At 46.3% G+C, this 15,290-nt stretch overlaps 1 protein-coding gene across 9 annotated transcripts in view; it reads left to right on the top strand.

Annotated features, from left to right (window-relative positions):
• The window catches only part of SEMA5A (semaphorin 5A), a 483,514-nt gene that overhangs the window by 410,457 nt on the left and 57,767 nt on the right, over positions 1-15,290 (top strand). For 8 of the 9 annotated variants that reach the window (XM_023239575.2, XM_023239573.2, XM_023239601.2 and 5 more), the window contains 2 exons: positions 6,063-6,080; positions 6,314-6,461. In XM_023239575.2, coding sequence (XP_023095343.1) covers positions 6,063-6,080; positions 6,314-6,461 — 166 coding nt within the window. The remainder of the gene's footprint in view (positions 1-6,062; positions 6,081-6,313; positions 6,462-15,290) is intronic. The other variant, XM_045038871.1, reaches the window with a different exon arrangement.

Here is a 15,290-nt window from a genome sequence, read left to right on the forward strand (position 1 = left end):
TGGTTGTCAGCATTTAGCCCTGTGTGGACTGTCAAATGGAGACCCTGTTCCTTGCCAAACGAGTTTTCCCAACACAGCCGCTGTCTTCCTCAAATCCAGCGAGGAAGAAAGTCTCCTGGCAGGATGAACAGGATGGTCTTGCACAGTGCGATTGCAAAGTGACATGCCATCATCTTGCCATATTCCGTTGGTTAGAAGTAAGTCACAGACCTTGTCTATACTCAAGAGGGGGCATTACACGGGGCATGAATATCAGGAGGCAAGGATCATTGGGGTCACCTAGGAGTATCTGCCACAGTCAGTTATATGTCCCTCAGTCATCCGTGGCCCTTCCGTATGCAAAATGTGTTTCACCAATTCCCAAGGTCCCTCAAAGTTTTATACCATTAAATCATCTCCGAATATTCCAGAACCTTATCGTTTAAGTCAGCCTCAAATATGAATGAGGCGCCCTGGCAGTTGTTCCTCTAAACTCAGAGACGAGATATCTGCGCCACCAGCCCACCCAACGTGTGATGGGGGGACAGGGGAAAGGTAGCAGCTATAGACATTTCTGTTCAAAAGGGAGGGAGAATGAAAGTGCAGAAGCATCACTGCTCCATAGAAATTCTGAAATCTAGCCAAACAAGTGTTGGGAGTTGCTCGATTAAGTTTCAAGGCCTGTGCGTAATTCTGCACGGTTCTTGGCTTTGCCTTCTGGGCTCTCGTTGCTGCTTCCTGAATCATCTTTTCGTTTTCATGAAGGTTAGCATGTGCTTGCGGCTGGGGAGTTTTATCAACCTGTTTCCTGCCAGTAGAATTCTGGATTCCAGTATTCATTTCATTTGGACTTTTCTCTGTACGTTTCCGCGCAAGCTGGTATTTCTGCGGAAATATCCCTTATGGGTCTTCTGAGGATTTCTTTGAGGTTTACTCTCGTAAACAAATCTACACCCACAGATCGTTTTGAGATAGCCCTTCTCCAGCTGGGGATCCTCCTAATGGCTGAGGGACCACACCCTGGGGCCTGCTTATGATCGAGACCATCTGTGAGGCACACCCTTGCTCCTGACCGCCTCAGAGCATCCCCCGTGTAACTGAAACCACTCTGATCCTTTGGCCTTTCTGAGGTTTTAGCAGAAGGTTGTACCATCACACGTTCGGATTTTCCCTCTCTGCCAACCGTTCCCGACAGTGCTCAGAAGCTATTTCTTAATTTTAGCATTGGTTGTCATCGGGAGAGGCTCAGAATTTCCAAAGTTATTCTTCCCTGGCCCTTCTTGTTTGTTATTCCTTCCCTCATGTTTTTTTTTTTTTTTCATTCCTCATACATTTTGCCATAAGCAACAAGAAGAAACCAGGCAGCACCTCCAACACTTTGCCTGGAAATTTCTTCGGCTGTGTAACTCACTTCACGCTGACGTGTTCCGCTTTCCATAGAAACCGCAGCGACAGCCTGGGTAGCTTTCTGCCTTGCCTCACAAGGTCCTCCCTCCCCCCAGTTTGCAACCACGGGCTCCTATTTTCTTTCCAACTTTGGTTGTGGTGAAATATAGTTAACATGAAATTTGCCATTTAGCCCTTTTTAAAGTGTTCGATTCAGTGGCATTAATTGCATTTACTGTAATGTGTGACTAAAACACTATTTCCAAAACTTTTTCGTCATCCTAATACTGGAACCTTTAAGCAGTGACTCCCCCTTTTCCCCTCCTCTCAGCCCCCGGTAACCTCTAATCTATGTTCTTTCGCTATGAATTTGCCTCTTTGAGATATGTCATGTAAGTAGAATCATCTCCTGTTTGCACCCTTGTGTCTGGCTGATTTCACTTAGCATCATGTTTTCAAGGTTCAGACATGCTGGACCGTGTGTCAGACCTTCATTCCCCTCGGCAAGCTGTCCGCCGAGGCCATGAGCCAGAACCTCCCCGAATCCCTCGCCATCTAAGCCGTTCAGGCCCAACCGCTTAATTCCTCAAAGCAGGGTGGGGGAGTTTTCTTGAAAACAGGGACATTGCAGGCTTATGTTGCTCAATCATGGAAGTCATATCCTGTCATTTTTGCCATATTCTGTTGGTTAGGAGCAAGTCACAGATCCCCCCACCCCCAACGTACATGCACAGGCGCACACACACACACACACACACACACACACACACACACTGAGTGGGAGTGGATCACACAAGCTGTGATTTCCAGGAGGTGAGACCATGGGGACCACAGTAGACTCTGCCCACTGCATTATCAAAATTAAGAATCCCAGGAACCAATGGGAGCTTATTATATGGTTTTTATTATTATTTTTTACCATAAGATTTTTATTTATCGCATTTGTCTTCATCTCCGTGGGTGTGTTTGCTTAGTCCTGTGATGAGCCAAAGTACTGCTTCTGTGAAAGTCATTCCCCTCCCCTAATGGGTTCTCTTGGCTCTCTCCTGGAGTAAAAGTTAATAGTATGGGGGAGGGGACCCAGTGTATGTGCAGTTTCTCTTGTGCCAGGAGGTTTGATTATTCCAGTATGGCCCAGCAAAGGGACGGTCACTTAGAGCAAAGCGGGGAGAACATGGTTGTAACAGGGTTCTGACTGGTTCAGGCTGTGAGAGGTTGCAGTGAGAAACTACTACAGACCAAACCAGAACAGAATGCACTTGTACCATGAAAAGATATGACAAGAAACAATACAGTGTTGAGAATCTAGTCTATGTGGGGCTATGAAAGGCAATTCTTTTCACAGAGACTTAGGTCTGTGGAAAAATTGATGATTTATAGAGAAATATTGCCGGGTTATTAATTTAGTTTTAAATGCAAAATGAGAATGAGCAGTCATGGGAAAAATGAAAGTCTTAATTTTTAATGCATCATGAAATGCATCTGTGACTTTCAATGCTTTATGATACTAGAGATCCAGGGAGCCAGTAAAACCTCAAAAATGTTCAGCTGTTATTTGGCAAAAGCTAGCTGTGTGTAGGGGACTAGAGAAATTAGGAACCACGGGCTGGTCCGTTGTGAGATATTTTATCCATAAATTAATAAAATTTTTTGAACAAGCAGAGTCATCAAAGCAACTAACTTCTGATCCCCGTTGCTGTTTGTGAGCAGGAAAGACACTGGAAACCCAGTGGGTGGTTTAAGAAGAGTCACTTCTGTCCGGAGCACATCTTAGTTGGGGTCAGAGGGACCCTACTTCTTTGATGTCGCAGAGAATCCAGTGCTTGGGGCTTGTAAGGGCTTTGCCTCTGAGCAGACTCCCTTCGGGTGGATCTGTGAGTGAAAACCCAGACAAAAAGGGACAGAGCTGGCTAGCTTAGCAATCTCTATTTCCCTTCTGACCTCCCTTGCAGTGGGTGACCGGTCACCTATCCCGGTATAGCTATTTTCTCAGGACTGCCGTAACAAGAGAGAGAAAAAAGGAAGGCTCCTGGTAGACCACTTTAAAATGCGGCCAAATACATCACGTGTTGACACCGGTCAGAATTTCTATGCTACGTGGAGTTTTCTGGCTCTCCTGCGGTACATCTTCAGCTCTGCTAACATGCTGAGTGTTTTCAGAGGTGGCCCGCTCTAGGCAAATATGAGAAAGTATTTGTGCACGCTGATGGATTTCGCCATGGGGAGATGGTAACTCCCTTGCTGTTCTTCTTATGAAAAGTCAAGTGTTTTATAAGCATATTTAGCAAGTTTTCCCTTTGCTCTCCCTATCTGTTTATTGCTTGTTTTGTGTTTGAAAGTGAAAAGGAAGGTAAGGAGCCCAGGTAGTCCATACCTTTTAAAGGCCGGTGAATTGGCTTGGAAGTGGGAGGTGGAATTCTTCGTCTCAATATGTGCACAGTGAGAGAAGGTACTCGTGGCTGTTTTGAATCCAGCGCTGAGGGTTCTGAGGTTGTGAGTTTTCTTTTCTTCCAGACGTGTTCTTGAATGGCTCCCCACTCTTGGAACATTCCAGGTACCAACACTGATGTTAATTAATGATCACTGAGTAGCTGTGATGCTTTACTTACTGCCAGGCTGTGTGTTTGTTTGCACATGCCTCCTGAGGCCAGATTCTTCTCATCTGTTGTATCTTTTAATCTGTTGCGCCCTCAATTTTGTTTTGGTGCTCCTACCTAGAGGTCCCACTCTCTTACTTAGAAGATTCCTTTCCTTTCTCCCCTACACATAAGAGGGTCCATGACTTCGGAAGAGGGAAACCTAACGAAAATTGAGAAGATGAGAAAGAGTGAGGACGGTTTAGTTCCACTGACTACTCTTCTCTGTGAAGAGTTTCTCTTTAGAGAAGCTAAAGCATGTACCTCATTGGTTCTTGCCTCCAGAGGCTTCTCCTGCCACGACTTACCAGCTCTCTCTGGCCGGAAGTAAGCATGCCTCCATGTTCCCACAAATGAGAGGCTGACACGTGACCGTGCTGTTTGTCTGTTTCTCTCTGTGCTCACACAGCTGCCACACCTTCACCCCACTATATCAAGCCCAAGCGTGCCCCGTCCCTCTCTGTTTCCACCACCATCTTGTTTGTCCGGCTTGGAACATGTCTCCCTTGCGCTGTTGCAATCCAGACTCTCCTGGTTGGCATTTGCTCCCACTGCTCTTCCTGCTGGTGGGCTCCTTGGAGATGAGACCCCACACTCACGCATGGAAAGCTCCTTAAATCTCAGGGAGCTCCAGGCCACCAATGGGATGAGACACCGACCCCTGGAGACCAGTCTTCACCCTCTAACTCTGACGGTGCTGTTTTGTCTCTCAAGCTCTGTGGAACTTTTTTGATTCCTTGTAAGTAAATTTTCCAGTTCTTCCTCCCCACCCATGAAGGTAGGTGCTGCTACGTCCTGTCACCTTCTTCTGTTGTCTTCTCCCCAGTGACCTTTCTTACTTAACTCTTCCCATTTCTATATTCCGTTCTTTCCCAGGATGTCAGCCATTGCTCACTTTGCCTCATCCTGTGGACTCCCGTCCGCTTGGCCTGGCTTTTACCTTTCGTCTGTACCTGCTTCTGAAGCCTTTACGTTCTCCATAGAGTTCTCCTGGTTTTGGTGGGAAACCAGTTGAATATCGTCAGCATCTGCTGTCAGGAAACTACACTCCCCAAATGACTCTTCCTGGTTTCTGGAAACCAGCTACAACTTGTCTTTATTTCCTACCGCGAAGACCGTATTTTCTGTTGTGGCCTTGTGTCCATTTCCCTGTACTCATCTTAGGTTGTAAACACCTGTCATGTGGAAACGCTCTTTGTAATGCCCTCTGCGTGGTGTCCTGCAGGATTAAGCATTTATTCATAACGATGGCATCACAGGTGACTGACTTAGCCTCGCAGGTGGGAGTCTGTGCCTTGTGTCTGAATCCAGATGGGGTGGGGAGAGGGAGGTCAGAAGAGGACGTGCACGCTACTGTCCTCTAGAAGCTAAATTTCTGCTCCGTAGACGGAGTACTGAATGGAAATAGTCTTTTAAATTGCCAGATATGTGTGTGTCACAAGTTTGACCATGTTTAAAGCAATCCCTTCCACCCTGGAGGCCGTAACCTGTGGAATGCCAGGCCGTTACCTTCTTGTTTTTCATTTGTTCATTTCTTTACCTCGCTTTGCTTCATTTCACTTGTAGAACTGAGGATTTAGGAGAAATCTGACTCATCGAAGGCTAAAGAAGGCCTTGTACAATCGGCTGATAACTGACAATCTGAATGTGTATGTGAAGTAGGGAATATATAAACAGGATTTGTGAATAATAATTCAATTATCCTGGGATAACTGGTGGTTTTTTTAAAGTAAGGTCGTCTGACATCATTTTGAGAGTCTACAAATAAATTTAAAAGTACGATGACCTAAGGCATGGAGGGCATGAAGCTTCATACTAAAACCAGGCTTTAACTTCTCTTTTACTTATATTAATAGGATTAGGAACCTTATTTGATCCCGGAATGAGAACTGAATTCCAAACACAGTGTTGCTGACTTTGTATCCATAGCCTACTTTATCTTTCCGTAGTTGTGCGTAGAAGATAAATGCCCTACCTAGATATTTTCTGTGTGTTCTCATTTTTTGGGTGTCTATTTGAAGGGTTTTGTTTTGTTTGTTTTTCCTTTAATTGGCTGCACAGGAAGATCCATCCTGCATTGTGAGTTTAGCATCTTCTTCATTGTCTCCCGTGCATCCCATCGTCTGTGTGCACACAGCATGGCCAGCCCACATCTGCCCCCTTTATCGTGCGACCACTCCGCACACAGAAACCCCCCCACGCGGAGCATGCCCATGTGTCCGACACCCCGGTGCAGGGACGGACAGCGGAGAGACCCGTGGCTTCAGGTTGCACTGAACGGTTTCCTTCTCCTCTTGGTTTCCCCCCCACAGATACTGCAATGAGCATTTGCTGTGCCCCCCACACATGTTCTGGACAGGCTGGGGTCCTTGGGAACGGTGCACAGCCCAGTGCGGGGGCGGCATTCAAGCTCGCCGCAGGACCTGCGAGAACGGACCTGACTGCGCGGGCTGCAATGTGGTGAGTACGGTCCCCCTCATTCCCAGCCCCTGACGTGGCGCTGGGAGTCCAGAGCCAGCACCCGCTAGGTGCTCTGCACACACTCGAAGCGCTGCAAACATTAGGTGTTCTGCAAACCACATGCTCTGTAAACCTCATGTCTAGGCACTGGATGGCTTGCACACATTACATGTTCCACAGGTATAACATGCTCTCACATACCAGATAGTCTGCAAACAGTCGATTTTCAACAGACACTAGAAGTTCTGCAAACAGGAAACGCTCTGCGAACACGACGTGCCCAGGCAGTAGATACTCTGCATGTACTAGGTGCTGTGAATGGTGTTAATTTCTCTGGTTGATGTTTGGAGGAAATACTGGAAAGTCATAGCAGCTGGGAGGCTTCTTGAATTAAAGCTTCACTTACGGGATGAACTGCCCTGGGGTGTTTTCAGTTCTGATTTCTGAGTTATGACAAAAGCTTCAGTCTGCCTGACTCTGCCCACGATATTTCATTGGGGAAAATGGCATAAGGTCTCCACACCGACATATAGGATGCAGGATCAACCTGAGGCACTCTGAGGGCTGGGAAACTTTGTGCAGCTGTTGTCAGAGCACAATGGTGCCGATTCAGAGGGAATACAAGACAACCTATGGTTTTGATTTTCTTCGGCCTTAGCAGGTCATATTTCCTTTAGCACTCTACATTCTCTAATAAAATCCCACTCGCGCGGGCACCTTTCCAAAGACCCATCGTTGCTTTTCTTGCGCCATGTGTAAGAACGACTGAGTGCTCAGGGCTGCTGGTTTTCCACCTCGTTCGCCCTCCCCCGGTGCTGGCACCACGGAGGGCACGTGGTGGGTGGGGATGTTCTGGGGGAGAAGTTCGGCCCCAGAAGGTCCTGTTTGGCTGATCTTTCCAGTCGTTCTTTGCATTGCTTTCCTAACCTTGGTTCATGAGGCTGAGGGACGTTATTTTGTGCTGCGGTACAACTTGTTTTGTGCCATGCAAAATCCACACCCTGCAGATAGCCTTGGAAAATTCAGGGAGAGGAAGAGGGTATGAGCATCTTCTCAGATATGCCCGACCCAGGGAGATTTCCGTGACTGGGATTTGCGGTTAGACGCCGTCCCCTTCACACCGGCAAATATTGCAGTAACTTTGATAGGAGCGGTTACTGATTAGAGAAGCACTTCTTTCCAGGTTGGCCTGAACTAAATATTGGCCAGGAAGAATCTTAGTGCCAGTTTAAAAGGATGCATTTATTGATATTTCAAACGCTGGAACTTAAAAAATTATGTGTTAAAATGTCAAAGGAAAATCTGTGGTCACTCCCTCGTTTTAGGAAAACAATTTAAATGAGGTAGCTTTATTCTCTGCTGAAATATATCATTTCCTGTTTCTGCTGCCTCAGTTTCTGAGGCCGGGATCTCCGCTCACAAATCAGGGTTTATCTTATCAGCTGGGAAACCACAGGGAGGGATGGCCTGGAGTCCATCTTGGCTCTTTACATTCCAAAACTTTTCAATATAATGAGCTCAGTAAACGTTTCAATTCATTATCATATTGCAAATTGACTTCAGTAATCACATTTATAAAGAGCTTAAGCGGGGTGCCTGGGTGGCTCAGTCGGTGGAGCATCTGACTCGTGGCTCAGGCCATGATCTCACGGTTCGTGGGTTCGAGCCCCGCATCGGGCTCTGTGCTGACAGCCCGGAACCTGGAACCTGCTTGGGATTCTGTATCTCCCTCTCTCTCTGCCCCTCCCATGCTCCTGCTCTTTGTCTCTCTCTATCAAAAATAGATAAAAACATTTAAAAAATGTTTTAAAGAGTCAGACACTTAACCCCTATAATGTTATTATCTTATACTAATTATATCTGGCATGGCTATCTTTTATTTCTAAACTGTTTGGATACTATCTAGGAACCATAATGGTAATTATTATATCAAGTCTTACAAATTTTAACTTACCAGTTAACTTCAAGTGAATTATTGACAGGAAGCTATAATTAAACACACTGGAGTTATTATTTAGGCATGTTATGGTAGACTGAAATCTTATAAAATGCTCGCAGGAACCCGGGATGGTGGTGCAGAGAAAGGAGAAACAGTGATATTTACTGCATACCCGCTGACAGCCAGATGCTTTCTGTTTGTCTCTGGTTCTTTTACGATAGCCCTGCCGATGTGACTTTACTGTGGTCATGTTTGTGGGCGAGGGACATGAGACTACATAGGTAGGGGACCTGCCCGAGGGTACTGAGCCTGTCTACAGAGAGGCGGGGACCCCAGGATAAATTGTCACCTTTATGGTGGCTTCTCCCATCCCACCCGTGAGAAGTAGGCTGAGGGGTGACAGTGTCTGGGCAGTTATACCGCCAGGATTTAAGCCTACATCACTTCAGTGCCCTGACAATTCAGAGTTGTAATTATTTCATTGAAAATAGTTAGCCAGACCACTTTAGAGTACCCATTTTGGGGTTAATTATCTTTGGCCTATTTTCATTTCATTTTTCGCCTTTTTTTGGATAATAACTAGGAACTGTAATAATCGTTAGATCGAGTCCTCATAAATCCTAATTTCAGGGGCGACTGCATGGCTCAGTTAGTTAAGCGTCTGACTTCAGCTCAGGTCGTGATCTCACGGTTCATGGGTTCGAGCCCCGCATCGGTCTCTGTGCCAACAGCTCCGAGCCTGGAGCCTGCTTCGGATTCTGTGTCTCCCTCTCTCTCTCTGCCCCTCCCCGCTTCAGCTCTCTCTAAAATAAATACGTAAATATTTAAAAACGAATGCTAACTTCGTCGTGTCAAATAAAGTACTGGAATGACAGTATGAGCGAGCATAGTGGAGTTGTTATTTAGGTATGTTGTGATCAGCTGACGTCCTGTGTTACATAATAAAATAAGGAACTCTTGTTGAACGCCTACTGCGTGCCATAAACGACACTAAGAGCGATGAAAATGTATTGTGTGTATTCTCCCTGTATTCCTGCGGGGCAGTTTTCGTTATTACCTCACTTGGAGGTGGGTGACTCAACTTGAGAAAGATGAGTGAACTTGGCCAGTAGCGTGTGGCTGGTGGGTTCCTGTAGCAGCATTTGAGAACGGGCCCGCTGACACACACAGAACGACAGGACTCCGTGTGCCTGATTTCTTTGCCGGATGTTAGACGATAAATGATAGGACCTTGTTTTTCTTTACTTTTATTTAGTACAAAGCCTATCTTCAAAGAAAGAGGACCTTTTGTCCTTACGTGTCTGTTGTATCCGTCTCTGTTGATCAGCCGTGATCAGGTTCTCTCACCCGACCGTGAGAGCATCCGTGGGAGATTCCGATGACCATGGCCGTTACCTGAAGCTAAACACCTAACGCACGTCTTAATTCTATGCTGGGGCCGAAGATTACAACACACGGAAGGAAGAAAGACATGCGACGTTATGTCCTATGAATAGAATTGCTTCTCAAGTTAATGTAACTCAAAATGTCCTCAAAGGTTTTAGCAGAGGTGTGAAAGATTAGAGCTGAAGACGGGGTCAGGTGCAACAAAGATAATTCAAAGACGGGAGCAGACTTAGCGCCTGCCAGCGCTGTATTTATTACCGAAATATCATAGAAAGCGTAAAACAATGGACCAAAAGCTGTGATTTATGCTCTCCGCAGGGAGCAGAGGAGAACATGTATTTCCTAGATACAAAAGAGCCGGCCGAAGGAGGACCCTGAAGGTCAAGAAGAGAGGCATGAAGATCAATACACCCTGTCAAAGGGATTCTGTGAAGGTTAATCAAAGTTGATAGAACATATTGGAAATGTTTGTGCCAAATAATGGCACTACAGATAAGTTAAGGAGCAGGTGAAACCTGGCAATTGGAAGTTTAAATAGGTTGCGATCTCGGAAAATATCGGCAGTAATACCTCAGTTTTGTGTGGCACACAGGAGTTAGGAAACTGTTTTGAAAACTGTCATCTCACACTTTGGTGATTTTCCAAACGAGAACATGGGGCCCCGATAAAACGATTTACGTACCAGAAGCCCTGCCTTTGGCCAAGCAAAGACCCCAGTCCAGGTCGTCTCAGCACTAAGGTACTGGAAAGATCCGGTTGCTGTGACCTCCTCAGAAAATCCTGGGTCAAGAACTGTGAGATTAATTGGCAGAAGTTTATCTCACCCGCCCCCCCCCCCACCCAGAAAACGAGGTAGATTGAAACAGACTTGTTAGAAAGACTCCTCTCCTCTCCACCTAAATTAATAAAATCCCCTCTAGTGCCCTGTTTATTTTTTAGTACTAGAACATCTTCACGAGAATCAGCACCTCCTTGCAAGGGCACCTGCTTCCGTTCGAATGGACAGCTCGCACGTCCCATGTCCTCTCTGCCTACAACCGACAAGAAACGTGAAGCAGGGGAAACTAACTTGTGAACAGGCACGAGTAGTTTTAAGTTTCTTCTTGCTGGTTGGTGCTTGTTAGTGTCCTTTGGGCTCGTGTTTAGCGTGTCCCCATTTCTGAACGGTGGTTATGCGGATTCTGCCGTGGAAGACAGGCACGTTTTTATGAGAAGGTGCATGAGAGGTTTTCCCCTCGTTCCGTCATTTCTCCTTGGTTTTGGCCCCCGTGTGCTGTGTACTCCCCGTGTGGACGAGTCTGCAGGTGTTCGGACGTTGCCAGTTTACAGTGTTATGTGTGTTAAGGGGTTCCTTCACTTTGGGCCAAGATCCATTCCCACACGTTTATTTGCTGACGCTGACTGTATCCTACAACCTCGCGCCTGGGCTCCCTGCATGGGCTGCTTATCGAGGAGTCTGGAATCTTTGCTTCCTTCCCCAAGCCCGTTGGCCCGTCTAAGGGATACCACGAGTTTTAGCTAGTTATATCAACTGGTTTTATATACAACTATATACAACTCGTACACATACACCTAGTTTTGCCCATTGTTTATGAACATGCCATTTTATAATTCTAAAAAAAAACAATTTTCTTATATAAAATTTAATCGATAAAATTAAGTAAAATAGTTGATTTCAGCTCAACGGAAAGCATATAGAACCTTCATAAAGAAAAACAGTATTTCCTATCCTCGTCATCCTCGTCATGACCGTGATCATTTCTACAGGCCAGGCATTGTTTGAACAACTTCTTAGGGATTTTATTATTTACTCCTGCCAGTGAACCAGAGATGTGGCATGATTGTTAGAATAACCATTTTATAGGTATGGAGATATGACAGACACCAAGGGACGTGATGGCCCAGCTCCTATGAGGGGCGGCCAGATTCCCGGCCAGGCTGGCTTTCGTATCAATGACCCGCATGAGTCCCAGTGGCATTCTGTAGCCTTATCTGATATTTGAAAAATAATCTGGAAGGTTAAAGTTTGAAAGCAGGTTTCCTGATGTTACCGTAAACACCCATGTGCTTATAGAAATCTGTTTTGCCCGACTGAATTTGATAAAGTGAATCATTCAAGCTAAAGCTCAAAGAAGCCCTCCTCTATCACTTACTGAAAACAACAGATGACCCTTGGTGGCTTCTTGAGAGTGCATATAGTCCAGAGGGACTAGATTCTTAGGGGAGGACTAGATATCCAGATGCTTGGGGGAGGTGCACACTCCAATACCTATCCTCCAAAACCACTGTATACAGTTGTGCAGGTTGTATACTGCATAATTTTAAGGGGGGTGTTAAAGATCATCTAAAAATGTGAGTAGTGCCCCTGTAGGACAGTGCAAAGCCTGGGTGCCGAATGTGGGACTGCAGGGACCCCAAGCCCTGACCTGAGTGCATGAAAACGACAAAGTTCTTCAAAGCCTCTGAAATACGTAGGGTGACTGCCACCTGTCGCTTTGATTTGTGTTCCGCACCATGGAGGTGGGAGCTGAGGGGGGCAAGCCTGAGCTCTGTTTAAAATAGAACTCGATCACATAGTTTATTCTGGAGATGAATCTACAGCAACACGTGAGATGAAAGAGGGGGGCTTAGAGGGAAGAAAAGAAAAGCCATACGAGGGTTTGTTTTCAAGGTCGCTGCTGAGAAGAGTGGGGCGGAGTCCCTCCAGGATGGCTGAGAAGACTGCACAACGGCTCTCAGAAGCGGCAGGGCTCCTGAGCTCCCCTTGGCAGAGAGATGATCCGGGCTGCACACCCCCAAGCCCGGTAGTCCCCGGAGACCTCCGAGAAGACCTTAATGGGGAAAGAAAGTCACGGGAAGTGAGGCCGCGCCCTCGGTGGATGCCGCCACCATGCCTGCAGCTGGGATCATGGAATGGGGGCTACAATGTGGGCCCCAAAAGTACCCGCTACGGCTGACTTTGTGAAACCAAATCCTGAGCATACCAGGCTAGCGGGCACGGGAATTCGAATGTGGCTGCCCACTAATTGGGGTTCAGCCCTGCCTTCCAGGGTCCTGTGGACTCTGGAACTTTCCAGACCTCAGATGGCTGTGGATGCTACTGATGGGGCAGATTCCACTTTGTTTCCCAGCAGGTGTTTTTTATCTAGCTCAGTGGTTCCCATCATGTGGACCAGTTCTTCCCTTGGGGAAAGCTGGTAGGGGGTCCTGGGAAAGGTCTCTGCATTCCGTCAATACAAGATGCAGGAAGGGAGGCTCCTTTCCTCCTCTGGAGACTCGTGTGGGAGGAGGTGGAAGGTTTCTCCCCAGTTGCTGGCAGCCAGAGGGGGGTCACCAGGTCAGAGCAGAGGAACTGCAGTAGTGTGGCAGAGAGGCAGAGCTGGGGGCACCAGTGTGCCCGTCTGCCTTGCCCACCCCCCCCCCCCGCCACCCCCTTGCTGGGGACTGTCTGATACGTGAGATCCAAGTGCCCCATGACTTTAGCTGGCTTGAGTCAAAATCATCTTAACTGTTGTGCCTGCTCCCGCCTCTCCTCCTCCTCCTCCTGGGAAGCCCCTCAAATCCCAGATCCTCAAGGATGGAGAGGGAGGGAGGCTTCCTGCTTCTTATCCTGTTCTTAAGACCACTTCACAATATTAACAGGCATGCTCAGAGTGCCTGGGTGGCTCAGTCAGTTCAGTGTCCAACTTCAGCTCAGGTCACGATCTCACGGTTCGTGAGTTCAAGCCCCACATCGGGCTCTGTGCTGACAGATCAGAACCTGGAACCTGCTTTTGATTCTGTGTCTCCCTCTCTCTGCCTCTCCCCCACTCGTGCTCTCTCTCTCTCTCTCTCTCTCTCTTTCTCTCTCTCTCTCAAAAATCTAAAATGTTCATGTGATCCACAAAGGTTCAACAAAGGACCTTGACCTTCTTCATGAAGAAGGTCACAGCATGAAATCTTGTATTGCACTGTGCTCCTAAAATGCATTCACTTGTATTTCCAAACATCCTTCCCCAGAGAAATGATTGATCTCCCTAGCTGAAATTTGATATTACACCTTCATTAGCATGGGAATGCAAAAATTGCTTTCTTTTGTTATGAGATAGCTCCGTGAAAGGCTTGCAAATATGAAAGATTGTCAGAGCAAAAATGCCATATTTTGTTCCAAGGGAGTTGAGCATTTGGACGAAGTTAGTATCAGTACACAAAATCAGGTGGTTTGGCGGGTGGCCACAGAAGAGTAAGTTTTCTGAAATTTAGCGCTGAAAGTTCAGTGATCGAGTTTAAGAATGGTGCATGATGCAGATGGGGAGAAAAGAAAAATGATGGATTATAGGAATTAATCCATCAAGTCTGTTTCTAGGACGTATAAATTATCATCTACAACCCCTGGAAATGGCAATTGGTATGGAGATCTGGAGTATTTTACAAAAATGTTTTATTTATAGTGTTGGGAGAGTCTGTTGCACAGATTTCTTTGACTTTCCAAAAAAAATCGGGTTTGTCTCCGCCTATAATAATTCAAATGCAGTGATTGCAAAGTTAATTGGAAGGAGAGGCTTTAGGAATAGAGATTTTCTGCTGTAGAAGGGATTTAGATAAAGGAGACACACACATACATATTTTTTTTTTCTTTACAGTTTGCCAGTGAATTCTGTGATAAAGATTTTCCAATGCCTGACGTTAAGATACTTAGTTTACATATGGAAACAACGTCCTGGTCCCAGTCCTAAGAATTTCCATTAAATGGCCATGGGTCCAAAGGTCTTTTATAGGTCTGTGTGAATACGCACTCCATCCAGAACAAACAGACATTAAAAGGCGTAGCGGGGCGCCTGGGTGGCTTGGTCAGTTAAGCATCCGACTTCCGCTCAGGTCACGATCTCGTGGTCCGTGAGTTTGAGCCCCGCGTCGGGCTCTGTGCTGACAGCTCAGAGCCTGGAGCCTGCTTCAGATTCTGGGTCTCCCTCTCTCTCTGCCCCTCCCGTGTTCATGCTCTGTCTCTCTCTGTCTCAAAAATAAATAAACGTTAAAAAAAATATAAATAAATAAATAAATAAATAAATAAATAAATAAATAAATAAAAGGCGTAGTAATTCTCAGCTATAGGAAACCCAGGTCTCCGTTGTAAATGATGCCAGATTTGTAACTGCTACCAAACGAGTAATTAAATGTGACTGTAGAGACGCCTGGGTCGCTCAGTGGGTTAAATGTCTGACTTCAGCTCAGGTCACGATCTCTCAGTTCATGGGTCGGAACCCCGTGTCGGGCTCTGTGCTGACAGCTCAGAGCCTGGAGCCTGCTTCGGATTCTGTGTCTCCCTCTGTCTCTGGCCCTCCCCCACTCGAGCTCTGTCTGTCTGTCTCTCTCTCTCTCTCTCTCTGTCTCTCGCTCTCAAAAATAAATAAGCATTAAAAAAAATTTAGATGTGACTATATAACATAAAGTCTTAATAGAAGTTCCTCTAAAACAGCGAGCTGTTTGATGCATCCTTTCCAAATGCATCTCCAGTCTTTGACTAT

Source organism: Felis catus, chromosome A1, assembly GCF_018350175.1.
Source record: "Felis catus isolate Fca126 chromosome A1, F.catus_Fca126_mat1.0, whole genome shotgun sequence".
Taxonomy (NCBI): Eukaryota; Metazoa; Chordata; class Mammalia; order Carnivora; family Felidae; genus Felis; species Felis catus.